The sequence below is a fragment of the Carcharodon carcharias genome, chromosome 2 (genome assembly GCF_017639515.1).
Source record: "Carcharodon carcharias isolate sCarCar2 chromosome 2, sCarCar2.pri, whole genome shotgun sequence".
NCBI classification, from domain to species: domain Eukaryota; kingdom Metazoa; phylum Chordata; class Chondrichthyes; order Lamniformes; family Lamnidae; genus Carcharodon; species Carcharodon carcharias.
Window position 1 is genome coordinate 218,503,868 of NC_054468.1, and position 20,751 is coordinate 218,524,618.

The 20,751-nt window shown below is 43.2% G+C and overlaps 1 protein-coding gene across 1 annotated transcript in view; it reads left to right on the forward strand.

The window, feature by feature from the left end:
* riox1 (ribosomal oxygenase 1) overlaps positions 1-20,751 on the forward strand; it is a 50,608-nt gene that overhangs the window by 17,556 nt on the left and 12,301 nt on the right. Inside the window, exons 3-9 of the mRNA XM_041182904.1 lie at positions 1,212-1,351; positions 9,682-9,781; positions 15,102-15,215; positions 16,564-16,670; positions 19,067-19,174; positions 20,218-20,252; positions 20,366-20,544. Of these exons, the coding sequence (XP_041038838.1) occupies positions 1,212-1,351; positions 9,682-9,781; positions 15,102-15,215; positions 16,564-16,670; positions 19,067-19,174; positions 20,218-20,252; positions 20,366-20,544 (783 nt within the window). The remainder of the gene's footprint in view (positions 1-1,211; positions 1,352-9,681; positions 9,782-15,101; positions 15,216-16,563; positions 16,671-19,066; positions 19,175-20,217; positions 20,253-20,365; positions 20,545-20,751) is intronic.

Here is a 20,751-nt window from a genome sequence, read left to right on the forward strand (position 1 = left end):
TTTTGCTAGGGCTCCTTGATGCCACACTCTGTCAAATGCTGCCTTGAAGTTCAGCTCTTTTGTCCATGTATGAACCAAGGCTATAATGAGGTCAGAAGCTGAGTGACACTGGTGGAACCCAGACTCAGTGTCAGTAAGCAAGTGTCACTTGATAGCACTGTTGATGACCCCTTCCATCATGATCAAGAGCAGACTGATGGGGAGTATCTGGTCAGGTTGGACTTGTCCTGCTTTTTGTGTACAGGACATACCTGGGCAATTTTCCAATTAACGAGCCATCATAAAAACAGATAGAGATCAAGGTTTTTTTTATTCATTCATGGGATATGGGCTTCGCTGGTTGGGCCAGCATTGCCTATCCCTCGTTGCCCTTGAAGGCGGTGGTGGCCTACCTGCCTTGAACAAAAAACCCAGGTATGTCCTGTACACAAAAAGCAAGACAAGCCCCAGGTGACAATCTTGCCTCAAAGTCTGATCTAGATCTTGTTTGAATAGTATACCTAATTACTTGGCCTTCAGTGTTTGTTTAAAATAAATAGATTAGACACAAGTAAATGCATCACAACTGTACAAAATATGAATCACTGGCTCAGCACAAATTAGTTACAGAATGTTGTTCTGACTCACTGAAAGCTATTTACAGAGCCATATGACAAAGTACAGATAAATTGTACCTTTGTAAGATGACAGTTTACTGTTTGTGTAGGGAAACTAGTGAGCAATGAGTTGGAGCATTGTCTCTGAGATTATTTTCAAATCCTTCCCACAGTGAGGTTGTCAGATATCCACTTGATGTAACCAGACCAACTTAACATCAGTTTCTAGTAGTTGTTCGTTGATAGCAGTTGTTTGACACTGAACCAACACTCAGTTGGAGAGGCCATAAGAATGGCTTTGTGAATGCAAAAATTTCACATTGTTAACAGTTATGAGCGCACTTCTGAGGTATAGCTAGAGCGTGTGGATGGGCAAAGGAGTGGGCAATTTTTTCCTTCTGTATTTAATTCTGCAACATTAGCATTCCTCACCCTAATGAGCACCAAAAACATCACCTTGGTTTCTCAAAAAAAAAATACTTAGAGCTGATAGGGAAATGTTCCACAAAATGTGTAGTTTTCAAAATGTGAAATCTGTAAAAATATGTAGTCTCTTCTAGAGCAAAAATATAGCATTGGCCAGATAATGAAGATGCAGTTTTCAATTCTGCTTAGACCAAAGATTCAAGACCTTGGACAGGACCATCGTTATCAATACTACTTCGGGACCTACGTCACATACAGAACAGTAAGGAAAGATCAGTTAAACTCTTCGAATGGTTAATAGCACCAGTTGCTCCAAAGAGGTTTTTCAGGTAAGTATGTGCAGAGAAATCTTTTAACATAATGATGCCTAAAATACTCTCTCTTATTTATTTCACTTCAATCCAGTTAACTGTCATAACTCATTTGCAAATCAGCACTTATTTGAAATTGTAATTGTTGGAGGGTCACGCTATATGCTAGCTTTTCCTAAAACGATATTTTAAGGCTGTACATTTTTGCATTTTGGATAAAGGTTGTAATTGTTGCAGTGGAAGAGTAATTGCATTTGTTGTATGGGAAAGTAAAAGCTTCTTAAAAAGGTCTATTTTAGTTTTTCCATTGCTATCAATCTTACTGGATTGGATCACTGTGTTCTCTGGGTCGTCGGTTCCTAGTGCTCCATTCTCAGTAAATTCTGGGATTATACAAGAGTGGTTCAAAGATGATTTGTGTTCTGATTCTTCATTAGACCACTTTTATTTCTTGCTAGTTACTCTGAAAGCCCCATCTGTTAGATCCAACAGAGTTTGCATGGCAGTGGACTGAACTTCCATCACAGCTGCAAAGGCTGTGAACATTGACACTTTCATTGTTAGGGTCTGGCTGAGGCATCCCATGAACTTTCCAAGGTGGACTGAAATACTGGTGCCCTGGAGAGATGACACCACACAGGCTGGAAGCAGCGCTCTCCATACTTTCCACCAAGGTACAACACCTTGCAGGCATTCTAATCCCTCTGGCAAGCAGATTTCACGGCTGGATCGTCAGGAAGGGAAGAGGGGGAATTAACTTCCCTGTGACAGGCAGGAGAGGTTCAGGGGGTTGAATTGTTTCTAAAAAAAAGTGTGGAACTCAACGTCAATCCAGCACAAAAACGGTTGCTTCCAGTTTAAACCGGAGCAGGTTTGGAGGCATTCCCTGTTCCCCACAATTTCTGCCCTGAATTTTACCCTTGGCAGGTGTGTGTGATCGGCGGGCCCGGGGCCAGTTGCCTGCGATCGGCTTACGACTGCAACATCATACTGGCTGGCCAATTAAGGCCCGCCCAGTATGAAACACGTCTTCTCAATTGTCGAGAAGGACCAGGCAGAGCTCTGTTGGGTGCTGGGTCCATTGGCGACCCAGTGGGCTATTTAAAAACAGCACAGGCAGCTTCTTGAAGGTTGCCTGGGAAGAACATATCTCCTGTGTTTTGGAGACCGAAGCTATGACCTCAACTGCGGCTGGAGACGCAAGGCAGGATGATAGGTCGGGTGGGCACTCACCCCCAGCACCCCCCCTACCATGTTTGGATGTGTGCCTTGCGGTCCTCCTGGAGGAGGTGGCTGCCAGGAGGGGCACCTTGACTCCAGAGATAGAAGGAGGAGGCCACCGCACCTGACCAAGAAAGCTTGGGAGGTGGTGGCAGCCAAGGTCTGCAGCCATGATGTTGTGCAGCTCACGTGGGTGCAGTGCTGCAAAACGTTCAACAACCTGCTGCGCTTGGGAAGGGTAAGTACCATGTTGGCCTGGATCAATGTGGTGAACTATGAAGGGTCTGGCCAAACCCTTGTGGAGCTCAGGGGCGTTTGTGCCTGAGTGCCGACTGTCAATGATGCTGGAGCTGGCCAAGGGTGGGGTGAGCCCTGGTTGCTTGGACTAATTGCCTTGCGTCTCGAGGGCCATAACTCGGATGTGCCTTGCAAGGTGTTCCTCAGGTGGGGTTGGCCAGGCTGCAATGGCGCTGCAAGCAGAGAGCGGACTAGTCAATGCTCCTTTGTCCTCTCAGGTGAAGACAAACCGTAACAACATTGAGAGGTAACGAACAGGTGGAGGCCCCTCAAAACCACCTAATCCTGACAAGATTTGAACAGGATGCCTTGGAGCTGGAGGGGCGCCACCTTGCAGGGCACCTCGATCAGCCAGCCATGCAGAGGCTGGGGTGTCAGACGAAAGTAAGATGCAGTGCACAGTGGTGAGAGTTTCGGATGGAGTAAACATTCTTGTGCGGTCTCTTCATTGATGGGAGCCTCAAAACTGGAGTCCCCATTGATCATTGAAAGACAATGGCACTATGATGCAGATCTCCATTGCCTCACCAGGGTACCTGTCATGCACAGTGACAATGTGATGACTTAAACTAATGACATGTCATCGTTCTCCCTTAGAGTTGGCAGCAGACACTCGGGCGCAGGACCCTGAAGAGCCACCCAACGCCAGAGGATCGCCGGGCTTCAGCTGCACCTGCGTCACATCCGCTCTCTGAACCAGCGCAGATACCAGCATTTGATCTTCGGCTAGAATGTTGGAGCACAGTGTTGAGGGCACTTCACGCTCGCTTGAGGAGCAGGCGGAGGCAGAGTGTGCCCAGGGTGCAGGCATTTGGAAGACTGCTGGAGACCAGGGCGATCCTGAGTCGAAGGCAGATGATGAGCCTCTGGAGTAGCCATTAGGCAGCAGATGCTGGATGTCCTGTGCATGTGTGGGAGGATCTGGCGGAGATCCATGAGGTTATGCGTGCCATGGCCTCTGTTGTGGAAGACTCCATGCCGGGAATAAGTACTGCGTTAACCCTCGTGGCCGAGTGCACTGCCTCCTCCTTTGAGAGAGTGGCAACTCTCATGGAGAGACAGCACAAGGGACAGAATCAAGTGTGCCTGAGGTTGCACTCTGAACTGCAAGCTCTCACACAGGCAATAATAGGTGATCAGTGCTGCATGGGAGATGGATGAGGCACCCAGTATCCCAGCCAGGTGCCCATCCATCAATAGAGAGGAGGGAGGTCCAAAGTGACCTCACGTTGGTGCATGAGCTGCTTGTCATCTCTGTGGGCTCCTTTTGGGGCGCTCTGGATGATGGCAGCAGCTCCTCCGCCCCTCTGCTAGTGACCACGGCATCTAATGAGGCTGTGATGACTGGGGAGATGCCAGCCGTGGCATTGGCTGCTTCCTCCCAGGCAGGGTCAGCATAGGCTCCACTGGCCAGAGGACGATTGCCAAGGCCATCAAGACACCAGAGTCAGCAAGCTGTCTCCAATGCCGCTGCCAGCGACAGGGGGGCGCCAAGCCATAGCACTCATGGACGTATGTTTAAGGCACCATGAGCACAAGAGGGACTGGTCACGGGTGACCTGTTCTATAATGTTTTGTTTATATTTGTTTTTGTAGAAATGAACACCAGAGATGATTATGTCAATTTATTTTGATTGTGAAAATTACATAAATTTTGTTTTGTTCAGAATGGCTTGAGTATGTTTCACCTTTCTTTTTGGTGCAGGGTGTGCCAGTATGTAATGCTGGACATGAGCGGCTCTAAACTTTATTGCATAGGCACTGAGTGGACTATGGGTTCAAATGAAAGGGTCATTTCAGACATCCTGTGGAGATGGCAGCCCTGGCATGAAGTGGAAGCAGATCTTCGGCAGCTTAGCTGAAAGATCAAGATGTCCCTGCCTCCCTGAAGGATACAGAGGTCTGCTTCCACGCCCTGAGCATTCTCCTCACTGTGCTCCTCTTCTGACTCGCTACTGGATTCATCCTCTGTGGCTTGCTGAGCTGCGTCAAGATCCTCTTCCTCTAGTGGGCCCCCTCTTGCCAGTGCCAGATTGTGGAGAGCGCAGAATGCAACCACTATCAGAATGGTCCAGGCATTGGAAGCACATCTTTAGAAGACCCATGGTCCTCTCTATCACCACCTTTGTATTGTAACGCTTCTGTTATAACTTCTATTACAACATTGCTCTGCATCTGTTCTTGGGTGGCGGAGAGGCGTCATAAGCCACCTTTTCAACGGATAGGGCTTGTCACCCAGCAACCATCCAGCCAGTCGGGCTGAATGGCCTTGGTACCTGGGACTGTCTCATGATATAAGCATCATGGAAATTACCAGGGTACCTTGCACAGACCTGCAGAATTGGCATCCTGTGGTCACATGCTATCTGGATGTTTATCGAGTGGAATCCCTTCCTGTTAACGAAGGCACCCGGCTGACCCACTTGTGCCTTGTTGGCCATTTCTGCAGTCGATTGCACCCTGGATGCGGGAGAACCCAGCAATCGCTGCAAACCCTATGGCCGTCAGCCTGGCTGGCCACATCCATACAGAAATGAATAAATGTCTTTACCTGCCTGAACAGGACCTCTGTCACCAGCTTGACGCAACTATGGACAGCTGATTTGGGACACCACAAAGGTCCCCCACTGACCCCTGGAAAGAGCCAGAGGCATAGAAGTAGAGGGCCATTGTGACCTTCAGAGCCACTGGAATGGGTTTTCCACCCACACAGTTGGAGGCGATCTCAGGCTCAGTCATATGACAAATGGAAGTCACAGCCTCCCTGGAGAGGCAGAGCCTCCTTCTGCATATTGCATCTCAGATATATTGAGGTAGCTGCATTGCCGCCTGTAAACCCTGGCAGCTGGATAGTGGCGTCTTCAGTGGTCCTTTCCTCCTTGGACTACCTGCTGGCCCTGCGCCCCTTGTGCCTGCGCCTCTCCTCCCACAGGTTGCCCCCCTGGAAACTGCATTGGAACACCTGGCCTTCTCTCCTTTCTTCCTTTCTCTTCCACCTCAGAGGAGCTGCCTCCAGCGGAGAGCACAATCCCCATTGTGGTTGTCTGATACCTGAAAGAGTCCACATGGTCGAAATCCTCCGGAGGCCTTGCAGACACCAATGAGCCCTGAAATGAAGCCTAGAAATGCTAAGAATGAAGCTCAGAACCGAGATGAAGCTGTCAAGTTCAAATAAGCAACCAGCAGCAAACTATCTCCGAAACTCCTCACTACTCTTAATGGCAATGCTGCTGACCCTCTTTATCCCACCTTTGGATGAGGTTTTGTTAAAAGTCGGCTGCCCATTTTGCCCATGTGTGAAATCGCTCGGGCAAGGTAAAATCAAGATCAGTTGGGTTTTTAATGGCCTTAAGTGGCCTTTTAATTAATAGCAGGCACAGCTCCACCACCCATGAGTGCCCGCCAATCTGAAGATTGCACACATGACCTTGGGATGCTCGCCCAATGTCTTCTCGCGCTATTTTATCACTCGGATCGGGTCAGGCGCATGCCTGCCCGTAAGGCGTAAGAATCTGCCCTCTCTGATTTTCTGTTTCCGAAGATATTGTTATGATATGGCAAGTGATATTTGGCAGGCTGACCAAATCCCAAAGGGAAACTTGGTCAGGCTTTCACAATGATTTTGCAATTTGTACTTATTATGAGAAGGTATGTGGACTGAAGTCAGAATTAAAGATTCCACTACCAATTTTGGAGATTTTGAATATTAAATTAAAACATTTATTAACAAAAGAAAACTTAAATACAGAAGATTACAGTTACACAGTTACATTTAGTCTTATACCATTTCCCAAAAGATTCCTACTTAGCTAGACTCACAAATAATCACCCTTTTCCAGGCAACAGTCCCTATAGATTCTTAATTTATAAAACATACAGTAATATTACCGCAAGTCACCCACTAACATAGAAACTAGGAGCAGGAGTAGGCCAGTCGGCCCTTCGAGCCTGCTGCGCCATTCAATGTGATCGTGGCTGATCCTCTATCTCAACACCATACTCCTGCTTTTCCTCCATGCCTCTTGATGCCTCTAATCTCCAAAAAATTATCAATTTCTTTCTCGAATAAACTCAGTGAACCAGCCTCCACGGCCTTCTGTGGTAGAGAATTCCACAGGTTGACCACCCTCTGACAAGAAATTTTTCTTCACCTCAGTCTTAAATAGGCCTACCCCGTATCCTGGGACTGTGGCCCCTGGTTCTAGACTCCCCAACCAGGGGAAACATCCTCCCTTCATCCAGTCTGTCTAGCCCCATTAGAATTTTATACGTTTCAATCAGATCCCCTCTCATTCTTCTAAACTCTAGTGAATACAGGCCCAGTCGAACCAATCTCTTCTCATACGACAGTCCTGCCATCCCCAGTATCAGCCTAGTGAACCTTCGCTGCACTCCCTCTATGGCAAGTATATCCTTCCTTAGGTAGGGAGACCAAAACTGCACGCAGTACTCCAGGTGTGGTCTCACCAAGACCTTGTATAACTGCAGTAAGACACCCCTATTTCTGAACTCAAATCCTCTTCCAATGAAGGCTAACATACCATTTGCCTTCCTAATTGCTTGCTGCACCTGCCTTTTTACTTCCATTGACTGGTGTACAAGGACACCCAGATCCCTTTGTACATCCACATTTCCCAATATATCACTATTTAAATAATACTCTGCCTTTCTGTTTCTCACACTGAAGTGTATAACTTCACATTTATCCATGTTATACTGCATCTGCCATGTGTTTGCCCACACACCCAACTTGTCTAAATTACCCTGAAGCCTCCTTGCAGCCTCCTTGCATCCTCCTCACAACTCTCAACCCCGTCCAGTTTTGTGTTTTCAGCAAACTTGGAAATATTGCATTTGGCTTCCTCCTCCAAGTCATTTATACATATCGTGAATAGCTGGGGCCCAAACACTGATCCCTGCGGTATGCCACTAGTTACCACCTGTCATCCGGAAAAAGGTGCATTTATTCCCACTCTCTGTTTCCGGTCTGTCAATCAATTCTCAGTTCATGCCAGTATATTACCCCCGATCCCATGTGCTTTAATTTTGCCCACTAGCCTTTTATGTGGGACCTTATCAAAAGCCTTCTTGAAATCCAAATACACCACATCCACTGGTTCTCCCTTATCTACCCTTCTAGTTACACCCTCAAAAACTCCAGGAGATTAGTTAAGCATGATTTCCCTTTCATAAACCCATGCTGACTTTGTCTAATCCCTTTAATGTTTTCCAAGTGTTATGTTACCATGTCTTTTATAATAGACTCTTGCATTTTCCCCACTACTGATGTTAGGCTAACTGGTTTGTAATTCTCTGTTTTTTCTCTCTCTCCTTTTTTAAATAGTGGGGTTACATTTGCCACCCTTCAATCTGTAGGATCTGCTCCAGAGCCTATAGAATTTTGGAAAATGACGACCAATGCATCCAATATTTTCAGGGCCTGTTCCTTTAGTACTCTGGGATGTAGATTATCAGGCCCTGCGGATTTTTCAGCCTTTAACCCCACTAATTTCACTAGCACCACTTTTTTACAAATACTGATTTTCTTCAATTCTTCCCTCTCACTGTTGCTATAAGGGAGGTATTTCACTAGTTTCTCTCCATGTCTCACTCGACAATGGAAATCCAAGGCTTGTAACAAAACATTGTTTCCTGGAACAACCAGACACTTCTCTGGAGTGGCTAGAAGGTGCTTCCTTCATAAGACTGTGCTCGCACAGCACACTCTTCAAGATCACATGGCCATACACACATACAGCTTTCAATCTTTCCTTAAATGCATTTTTCCCTTTTCATCTTTACCCATTGTTCTTAACTGTCTTTTGAAAGTTACCTTCCCCAGAATCTGAAAATCTTTCATGTTGTCATTATGGCCACTCATTTTAGGAAAAATAAGCTTAATAACTTTGTTTTATTTCTTTATGATCTTTGCCAGTTGTAAAACTTCCCTTTTCCTCTTTGAAATTCAATAGCCAAAAATTCACTCTTCATTTATCTCCTAAGGCAAATTCATATTCATGTTGTATTTACTTGTATCCCATCTTAGCTTGTTAATTTCCACTTCAGAAATGCCTGTTTTACACCTAACCCATTGATGATTTAAACCTTGTAGCCTGACTGTGTTCAGTGTAATTAAATTAGTCTCTCTCTCTCTCACTCACTCATATACACACATACACACACACAAACACACGCCTGCTTCACAGTATCCCATGGTAATATTGGAACAAAATGATATTTTCCTTACGACCATTTATGCTAGATCATTGCTATATAGGAATCTAATAATACCATATCTGTGAACTTAATTTGTTTCCTCCTCCAAAAATAAGCTACTGTCTCGAGTAATGGCTGTTGCTGGCACTCCTTGCTGTTAGACCCACCATCTCATTCGGACAGCAGGCAGACTGAACTTTCAGTCTGCATTTATATCTGGCAATGCAGCATTAATCCTGGTGGCCCTTGTAAATTTCTCTGTGACAAATGGGAAGGCTGCAGCTAGAAAAGTGAAGTTGCAGATCAAGCTGGACGGTTTATAAGCCCTTCTGTAAGCAGACCTACCTTTAGGTCTATGAATCACATGTGATTATGGGGACATTAAAAGGACAAAATATTTTTACAGTGTGGAGAGGAAGTTGTCAGCAGTCTGTTGGCAGTTTAAAATATTTGAATAGGACAGCATTTAAATTGGAGGACCATTGTTTTGACTTGTTTGAGTTGGGCAAATGAATTGCAAATAGCTGTTAATTGCTAGAATCATTTAAACACGTTCAATTTTTTTAAAAATACTTGTAAAGTGAAGGCTTGACTTTTGGATTCCTTCATTTCAGCGACATTTGGGAAAAGACCCCAGCTTTGATTAGGCGCCATAATGGCAGCTACTACAAAGGATTATTCTCCTCAGAAGATTTTGACAGAATCCTGAGAGAGGTAAACTCACTTAATACCTTTACTTTACAAGCTCTGAGCAACATAAACCAGTTTAGTTAAGCAATTGAATTTCAGAACAACTATTCACTGTGGGTCCTCTTAGTAACAGGCACATGGGGCTGAATATTACAGGGGGGCTGAGGTCCCTGGTTTCCCCACCTCCACCCACCAACTGGTGGGGGGAGCCTGCTCCTGATTCAAATGAGTGCTCCGCAGCCTTCTAACACTGGGAGCAGTGTTAATTGCTTTAAGGAGAGACTTCTGCCCCTTTCTCAGGACGAGTCCTGTCTTAGAGAGCTGCTAGCCGATCAGAGTGGCCGGCAGCTTTGTAGTCCCAGCAGCACTGCCGGCCAGCACTGCTGAGACTACAAGCAGCTCTAAGTGGTGAGGAGCTGGACTGATAGCTAAGTTTGAGGTTGGGAGTCAAGGTGAGGGCTTGTGAGTGTGGGGGGTGGGGGAGCCAGATTCATGAGGCCTGGGGGGAGGGTTAAACGTTTTTGGGGTGGGGGAGATGGGGGGATGTCCTTCGTGGGAGTGCCTCCAAAGGTTGGGCCCTTTTCCCTATACCAGCTCACGCAGCTAAACCTACTGGGCATCCCGCATACTGTGAACCTCCCCACTCCATGGGTGAAATACCTGTGGGGGTGGGATGAGGTCCTTAAGTGGCTAGTAATTGACCATTTAAGGGCCTCAGCAGACCCAAGGCCGGGTAGATCGCCTGATACCACCTCCCTCCACACAGTTCCCAGCACCCCCCCCACCCCCGTGTAAAATATCGCTTGCTAGACCGTAAAATCCAACCTGTAGTTATTTTTCAAGTTGTGATTTGAAAATTATAATACTATGAAACATCAGACTTAGAATCATAGAATATTTACAGCACAGAACGAGGCCATTCAGCCTGTCATGTCTGTGCCGGCTCTCTGCAAGATCAGTTCACCTCGTGCCATGTCCCTACCTTTTCCCCTTAGCCCTGCAAATCTTTCCTCTTCAGATACTTCTGCAGTTCTGTTGTGAAACTATGATTCAATCTGCCTCCACCACACTCTCAGGCAGTGTATTCCAGATCCTAACCACTTGTGGCATTAAAAAGGTTTTTCCTCATGTCACCATACTTTCCTCTGTCAATTACCTTAAATCGGTGTCCTCTGGTTCTCGATCCTTCCATCAGTGGAAACAGTTTCTTGCTTGTGACTAGAATGGTGTTAAAAATCTAATTGCAGTGGCATAGACACTTGTCCCACTCTCTCAGAAAAGACAATTTGTCAGTATTTAAGTAATTGGAGATGGAAACTGGAATATTTTTCTTCGATACTGATTGGACTCTGCTATCTGCATAATGGGATGAGGAAGGGATGGGTTAGTATGAAATCCATACTTTCCAGGTAATCAAATAGCCCTTACAATCCTACTAAATGTGGAATGTCTCTTAATACAGCTGTAATGTTCTCCTGGAATTACCTGATCAAAACATGATCCTATTCAAGCACAGATTTTCAATTTCTTGGATCATTTCACATTCACTTCCATTATGGGAAAAGCCTGATTCGAGTAGAACATTTTCACAAAATGTCGATGTTTCCCCACTGCCAGTTGCACTGAATATTGTTATTTCCTAATCTCACCCAAAAGCAAGAATGAAGGTTGTGGCATTATTCACACCACAGCTGTACAATTTTTAAAAATTTCTCCAGCAATATTTTTACACTTGTAGCCAAGATTAAGCGTCTGAACTGCCATAATATTTTTATCCTAAAGTTAAATGTTAACTATGGAAGTTTTTCATACCATACTAAGTTGCTTTTTAAAGTTCTACCTTTTATAATAAAGTGTAGTACAATGAATTGACCTGACTTCTGTTAAACAGGGTTGCCATTTTGGGGTATATGGAGAATGAGGGGGCAATGCAGGAACCCATCCTAAAGGAAGTTGGAGGTTGAAGGGAGACTTGAGAGAGGTGTTGAATGATTTTAATAAAGTAAATAAGAAGAAACTATTTCCAGTGACAGGAGGATCAGTATTAGAGGACACTTGAAAAGAACCAGTGAGAAACAAAAAAAATTTTTTCTGAGTTGTGGTGGGGCCAAATCTTCTGGTCTCTGGATTGTCTGAGAATGGCAGAAGAAGTGTGCCAGATGCCTGTGGAATTCCTGACGCCCGGACCTACATGGGAATTTCCCGGGAAGTTTTAACTTCCCCTGCTCCCAGGGACTCTGTGCAAATGTCTCCAACTTTGAGTTAAGAATCAGAGACTTTGGACAGATCTGCGGTAGTTACTTCGGTAGTTACTCAGGAAATGTTAGAAAGATTAAAACCTAGTTTAACATCTGGGTAACCACACAACCATTTCCCAGTCACAACCCCCCACACTCCCCGACTGCCCCCCCCAGCCAATCCGGCTACTGCCCAATCACCCGACAATCCTCTCGACCCGACCACCAATTGACCACCCCACAAACACTCCTACCGCCTACCCATGTACCCCCACCTACCATGAGGCACTGGCACCAGTACTGAGGAAACTGCGAGTTGTACTGTTGGGACGGTCTTCACCTGACCCATGCTCGGACCAGTGTTCTGACAAGTCGTGTAACTGGGACAGTAGAGAGGGATTTAAACTAAGTGGGGGAGAGGGATCATGTGAGGAAAGATGTGATAAAGGGAGAGGACAGGACAAGAGAGCAAGGTAGCAATAAGGGTAATGATAATCAAGCATGGCAGGAAGGGACAGACTGAACAAACTCAAGAGTGTGCCAGCAGGTAAGGCTAGAGGTTGCAAATATAGTAAAAAGGCAGAACTAAAAGCTCTGTAACTGAATGCACATAGCAATCATAACAAGAAGGATGTTTTGTCAGCTTAAACAGAAATAAATATGTATGAACTGATAGCCATTACGGAGACATGACTGCAAGATGACAAAGGCTGGGACTGAACATTCAAAGGTACATGATATTTCGGAAGGAGAGGAAGCTAGGAAAGGGGGAGGGTAGTTCTGTTAATTAAGGATAACAGTTCAGTCGAGAGAGAGAACCTTATTCTACATCTTGATCTTTAAAGCTCGGTCTGGGTAGAGATAAGAAATGGCAACGGTAAGAAGTCACTTGTGGGAGTAGTTTTTAGGCCCCTAACTAAACTGTAGGACCGTGTATACAGGAAGAAATAATGGGGGCTTGTGAGAAAGGTACAGTGGTAATCGTAGATGAATTGAATCTACATATAGATTGAACAAATTAGATTGGCAAAGGAAGCATGGAAGAGGAGTTCATAACATGTTTTCGGGACAGTTTCTTAGAGCAGCATGCTCTAGAGCCAACCAGAGAGCAGGCTATTCTAGATCTGGTAACGTGCAATGAGACCGGATGAATTAATGATCTCAGAGCAAAGGCATCCCTATGTAGCAGTAATCATAACATGATTGAATTTCACATCCAGTTTGCGGGAGAGAAGAGTGAGTCAAAGACCAATGTTTTAAGCTTAAATAAGGGCAATTATGAGGGTATGAAGACCAAACTTGCTAAAGCGAATTGGGAAATTAGGATAAGGGGTAGGTCAATAGAGATGCAGCGGCAGACATTTAAGGATTTATTTCATAACACTCAATATATTCCAGTGAGAAAGAAAGACTCTAGGGGAAGGATGCACTATTTGTGGCTAACTAAGGAAGTTAAAGATAGTATCAAATTGACAGGAAAAGCATATGAAAAGCATGCCATGAAGATTAGTGGCAGGTCAGAAGATTGGACAGAATATTTTCTTAAAAAGCAAAAAATGACTAAAAAAAAATGAGGGAGAAATTAGAGTACGAGAGAAAACTAGCTAAGAATATAAAACAGTAAGATTTTCTGCAGGTATTCATAAAAGAAAAATACAACTAAGGTGAGTGTTGGTCCTCGAGGGAGAGTCTGAGGAATTAGTAATGGAAAATAAATGAGTGGCAGATAAATTGAACAGATATTTTGCCTGTCTTCACTGTAGAAGACACAAATAACATTCCAGAAATAATTATAAATCGAGAGGTGAAAGGGAGGGAGGAACTAAAAAACAATTACAAACACCAGGGAAAGGATACCGAGAAAAATATTAGCACTAAAAGCTGACAGGTCCCCAGCTCCTGATGAATGTCATCTTAGGATCTTAAAATAAGTGGCTGCTGAGATGCAAAATTTCCTAGATTCTGAAAAGGTCCCAGCAGATTGGAAAATAGCGAATGTAACTCCTTTGTTCAAGAAAGGAGGGACACAGAAAGCAGGACACTACAGGCCATTTGGCCTAACATCTGTCATAAGGAAAATGCTGAAACCTGTTATTAAGAAGGATGTAGAAAGGCACTTAAAATCTCAGTGCAATCAGGCAGTGTCCACATGGATTTTCTGAAAAGGAAATCATGTTTGATTAATTAATTGGAGTTCTTTGAGGAAATAACGAGCAATTTTGATAAAGGGAAACTTGTAGATGCGTTGTGCTTAGACCTTTAAAATTACCATACAGTAGCTAGTGCCATATAAAGGGGGTGTGTCCTGTTTTCCCCCGACTCTACTCTGATGTAACGGGGTTCCCTGAATGACACTGCGCTGCACATTTCTTTGATGGCAGGGCTTGGAAGACCACAGTAGAAATGCGCAGCAGCATTGAGTTGGGAGAATTTACGAGCGCAGCAGCAATCCAACAATCATTGCTGCTGCTTGGAAGATCCAGGCTATCTTGAATGCACTGTCTGAAATGTTAGTGGAAGCAAATTCAGTAATAACTTTCAAAATGGAATCCAATAATGGCATGAGAGAAAATATTTGCAGCACCCTGGGGAAAGAGCAAGGGGTTGGTTTAAATGGATAGCATGACAGCATAGTCACAATGGCCTTCTGTGCTGTGTATTATTCTATGTTTCTATAATGGGAGAGCAAGTGAAGCAAAACCTGCTATTCTTTCTAGATGTGTATTGCACCAATTAAACTCCTCTTTAAAATGCAACAATTCTGACAGTTCTAAGTACTGATTATAAGCATTCACATCTTATTAATCATACTGTACTCACTCCACTTTATATCTTACCACTTTCTTTGGCAGGATCCACATTTACAGAATGCTTAAAATGGCAGTCCGCTTCTAATCTCATTCTTATCCTTAAATACTATACAGTATTATGTTTTACCGGCCACCATATGTAGAGGGCAGATTGTATTCATACAAGCTCCCGAACTATAAGCACTAGGATTGTACTAATTTAATAACTACCACTGCATCGTCTTGAATAGCAAGAATACATGTTTAGCTCTATCTCAATTTTAAGCACTGTTTTATAATTGACTTGTTATTTTAAAGGACCATGTCAATTTTGGAGTAAACCTGGATGTAACAAGTTATTTTGATGGGGAAAAGGAAACCCATACTCCTACTGGCAGGGCATTACCTGTAGTGGTGTGGGACTTTTATAAGGTAAGTAGTGCCTGATGCTGAATGTTTGTGTTTTTGGAGGCAGCCTAACAACCAGAAAGAAAAGATTATTCCAAAGTGCAGAATAAAATTTAAATGCCTTTGTCAACTGTTCTTTGTTTTGTATGTGTGAAATGTGTCTGAGCGACGGAAATTTGATGGTGCTACAATTTTCTTCTCATTGAAAAAGACCAATGTGAGCCTTCCAGTAAGAGTTAGAGGAAGGTTACTTTAAGTAACTGGAAAATTACTTTAAGTGAAAAGAATTGGGATCAGTTAGGTAGTCATTCCTTCAATCTAATGTCAAATTGAACTCTGCAGTATGCCCAGTTCTCACCAATTGACAGCTCAGCAGGATCTAAAAAAGCAACCAATTTTGGTTTGGGAGATGCGAATAAGGACGCTCTTGTGCCAAGCCTGTGTCACAATGCTGTGGTTTAATGCTCTGTTAACTTTGTGACCACATAATGTTCTTGTTGATGACCCTGTTGACATAGTGTACTTGGAGGCTAAAACTACCCAGATGGCATGCATTAGGTAAACTGTAGTGAATCTTCAGTTTGCTACTTGTGTATTTTCCCACCTGTAGCCTTGACTGAAACTAGTATTTACAGTTTTCCATGCTGTGAAACAAGGTACCTGTAAATATTGTTGCACTTCAATAAACATGATTGTTCCCTCCCTCCCCCACTGCCCAAAGATGCTAGCTGTGGATGAATTGTGGCCTTCTTAACATTGGCAGTTCTCTAATACCTTGTGCAAGTGGTCACTCTTCATGTACAAACCTACATAGTAAGCCTTGGTAGTTAACTCACTTGCACATCAGCCACCCTGTGGCCCCAGAATGAGTTTGCCAGTTTTTGTCCCTGCTGAATTGTGACTACACAGATTAATTTTCAATAGGACACTTAAAGCCAGGAGACTATCCCACCAAACTCGACTGGATTGAAACCCAGGTCCCAGAGATAAATGGTCCTAGTTGCGGACTTATCTGCTGTGCAGTTTCAAATTTTAGCTTGTCATCTTGGAACCTGGTCATTTATTTATGCCATTGCATAGAAAATAATTGAATATTTGATCCAGTACAGATTAGATATGGACAGTTTTAGAGACACTTACATGTTCACCTGTTGTGTTGATAGGAATGTTGTCATTAGGCATACATATTTAGAAATGTTCAAGGCAGTGATAAATATGGATAATAACAAATTTCAAATCAAAGATTTTTTTCATTGCTGCGTTTCTAGGAGCTATTTATGATCTGTGCAACCATTCCTTTTTTTAGAGTGAGTTGAACTGGTCAGGGAATTAACCAATTAACTATTTAATAGAATGCATATTTCTTTTGCAGAATGGATGTTCTTTGCGGCTGCTGAATCCTCAAGTCTTTTCTGGAACTGTTTGGAATGTGCTTTCTATTCTTCAGGAGTCTTTTGGGAGCATGGTTGGGGCTAATGTGCAAGTATCTGTATTTTTCTTTTTGCCTTCTGTCGGTATCTGCCAATAAATGAGTGGAAGATTCCAGTAAAATTATGTTAAAAGGGGAACTGTACAAAAGCAAACCAAAATATGTATATTTGAACACCTAATGGTCAGTGTACTTCAAAAGTAAAATGTTAAATTTGATGAAAAATTCCAATGTGATGAGATGTTACGTCATTTCAAAAATTAATGTAATTTTGATTCAGGATGTTGGATGAATTAGGGTCAAATATTCTCAATCAGAATTGATGTACTTTTACATAGAAAAGGATTTTTTCTTTCTTGTTCCATGCCCCATAGGATTTGCAAAGGGTCATTGTGATTTCATCAATTATCATTGAACTCAATATCGAAGAAAGCACAAAGCTGCTGTACAAATGAGATTTGGGTCTGGATTTTTGTCTGCCGGTCAGTGCACAGAGTGAGAATTCCCAGCCCCCCGAACCCGACTTTTAAAATGGTTGACCAGACGTCGGACATTTGGTCCAGGGGATCAGGCGTTATTAGAGGCCAGGGGTATGTGTCCCCGGAAGTACTGAGGCGGATGCTGGTTGCATAGGCGGGCTGGGCGGAAGGCCTGTCTGGGGGCCTCAACACTATGCCCAAAAATGAAAAAAAAACATGAAACAGCCCTCATCCCCCACACATTCACCTTGCCCTATCCATGCCAACCCATGGCACTGGATGCCCTGCACCCAACCCCTTAACCCTCATACCATCCATGCCAACCTATGCCCCTGTACCCAACCCCCATGTCCCTAGATAGCCAACTTAATGTCAACTGATGTCAACCCACCACCCTTTGCCCTTACACCTACTATGCCAACTCACCCAGTATCCACCATGGGCAGACCTCAGGACCCATGCAGAGATGACATAAAATAAAGTTCTGCAAAATAAAGTTCTAAGTGTCTATTGCAGAATTCATTATATCGAAAAAAGCACTTTCCCCATTCATTAAAACCCATTTACTACATCTACATTCTTTCAACTACATAAAACTTAACAGCAAACAATTTATTCAAGTGCCCAATCTCTGATAACAACAAGCATTGGAATTCATGGTCCCACTTCAGTGTCCATACCATTTGTAGCTATGGTTCAAACTGTGAAATGGCAGGCACCCTACTATGGTAATGGATAGTTGTGAAGTCAGTCATGCAGCACTAATCCAGTAATAGAAATCCTCAGGCTTCTGTCAACGGACAGGGTGAAAAAGCAAGCAGTGATTTTATTTTTAAAACAATCCAGACAATTTTTTTTAAAGATGTAAAGGGCAGGGCTTTCAAATACCTTGACAGCTCCCTTTGATAGGTGCTTTTGACAGGCTCTCTTGACGCTTTTAACAGTTGATTTTGGCAGGTCTGTTGACTGTTCCAATGAGCTTGACAGTTAATGAGTTTATGCACTTTTTACGCGCATTTACACACACCACCCACAAAGGTGTCCCAGGACCACGCCCGAAGGGGTACCCTGGCTATCCAAAAGAAATGCACAAAGTTCAAACCTGCTCTTACCGGGTCTACTCTGCACACTTGATGTTTTACACTCCTGGCCTACCAAAATTTGACTTGATTGGAGGCAGCTGATGATTTAAATGGCCAGCTGATTCCATGAAGCGCACATGCACCAAATGTGAACTGCCCCCGTCCACCCCTGCGAAAATGGGAAATGTTGTGTTTGGAGGGCGGTACCTCTGATTTTCAGGCACTTGTGCCTTTTTTGCCACAATTGTTCGCTTGTTGTGATGGCAAAAATCCATGCCTTGGTTTCTCCATCTCGATCTTTGTCCACATTAGCCCCACAACAGCACAAAACTAAAAATAGTAAGTCAGCCCATACATGTTATCAACATGATAAGCAAAGGAAAAATATTCACTCGTTTTTATTCTTTTTGTTTCTCACTTCAAGATTCCTATAATTAGAAGTGTAATGTTTATATAATGGATTTAAGGCAATCAAATTTTTAACTGTTTTATTTTTGATAAAATAGTAATTATTTGAAAACAGCTGGCTCCCGTGAACATTGCTTAGCTTCATAGCTTTCTGTGATCACTCTTTGTCTTGTAGTCCAAAGCAAATGAAATTACTTGAGGCGACATGAGGTCATTTTTCTCTTCTCCCTCTATTTGTTTTGTATAGAAATATTAGTTTCATTGAATAAATAGATATTACTTCCGTATTTTGTTTTATTAAAAACTCATGATTATATTTTTGGAACTTCTGCCAAGTTCATTCTGATTCAGTTCCCATTGCTGGAAATTTCTTATCCTCTGGGAATTTCTAAAACTGCCAAATTCAATTTTAATGAATCAGCTTTTGAGCTGTCATGAACCTGTTTTTATATTCATCTTTTTGTTTTCTTGTGGAAGTTATCTGACTCCTCCTGGGAACCAGGGATTTGCACCACATTATGACGACATAGAAGCATTTGTGATTCAGCTAGAAGGAAGAAAGAGCTGGCGTGTCTATGATCCTAGGTATGCAAAATGCAGTCTATCCATAGACGTGATAATGTCTGCCACCTAGAGCTGTTTGACCTGAAGGCACATAGTATTTCTATCCCTGTAACTAACCCTTCTGTATTTTCATCAGCATTCATTTCACAACTTTAAAAGGGATGGAAGCCTATAAAAAGGACTTCATCGTTCAGGGTACTTCCCACCCCCTTCCCAATTGACAGCCATTGCAAAACTTAATTGCCTACTTGGCAACCATAGCAGGCTGCTGCATCTCATTAAGATAAAAGCAAAATACTGCGGATGCTGGAAATCTGAAACAAAAACAAAAATAGTTGGAAAACCTGTGACAGCATCTGTGGAGAGGAAGACAGAGCCAATGTTTTGAGTCCATATGACTCTTTTTGATGAATCATCAATTCTGATGAAAAGTCATATGGACTTGAAATGTTGGCTGTCTTTCTCTCCACAGATGCTGTCAGACTGCTGAGTTTTTCCAGCTATTTTTGTTTTTGCTGCATCTCATTGTTGAACCACTCCAGTATTATTGCTAACAAGGTGCATCCCAGAGTATCTCAGTTGAAAGCAGCAAGCACCTACTTTTAAAAAAAAAATGATGTCACTAGACCCTAAGATTATCCTATATTCCCATTGCTGTTAACTCCGTTGACAAAGTGGAGGACAAAGCTGCTTTTGCAGTTACAAGAATTTTACCATGACCATGCTATATTACACTACCCACTTGTTGGAGTAGAAGGACATTCATTATATATGAGTAATTTCTTAATTTCCTTTGGATCACTATGCCCCTTTACTATCTGAGAAGATAGGGATGACGGTAGATCACTTGAAAACTATTGTTTATACTACCTTGTGAAAAAATACAATGTGGGTTAAAACTGTGACCTAGAATGATTGCCCTTTTTTGTGGGAAGTTCCTGGCCTCTCCCCTGTTGATGTGCCTCAGACTAATGTTGCTAGGCTTACTATAACACATGGATGTTACTTTACATTTTTCCTATTGCAAATGGTGCATATTATTGTGCTTTTTGGTGCATTCACAGATCAAATGAAGAAATTCTTCCAGGTGTTTCAAGCCGTAAGTACTTTCAGAAAGCTGTTTTCAGCTGTTTCATACATTTTAGTGTATTGTGGAGACATTTTACACAAATGACTGCCCTTAATGTGATTGTTCTGCACCGTCTACTCCAGGTAACTTTACTCAGCAGGAAATGGGCACTCCTATTATGGATACTGTACTTGAAGCTGGAGACATGCTGTACTTTCCTAGAGGCTTTACCCACCAAGCAACCTGCACATCTGAAGTGCATTCCCTCCACATCACCCTTTCAACTTTTCAGAGAAACTCTTGGGGAGATCTGCTACGTAAAGTACGTGGATATTTGTAACGTTTATTAAAGAGTACTGCGGGCAGGAGTTTTATTGTTCTGTGGCAAACCATTTCATAAATAGTTCTTTGATTTCTAAATAATCCTATTTAAATATTCTCCACTCTACAGCTAATCAGTGGGTCAAATCTGCTGAGATGATAATGCCTGGTGAGTGATTTGAAAAGTACCCCATAAGTAGTGAAAATT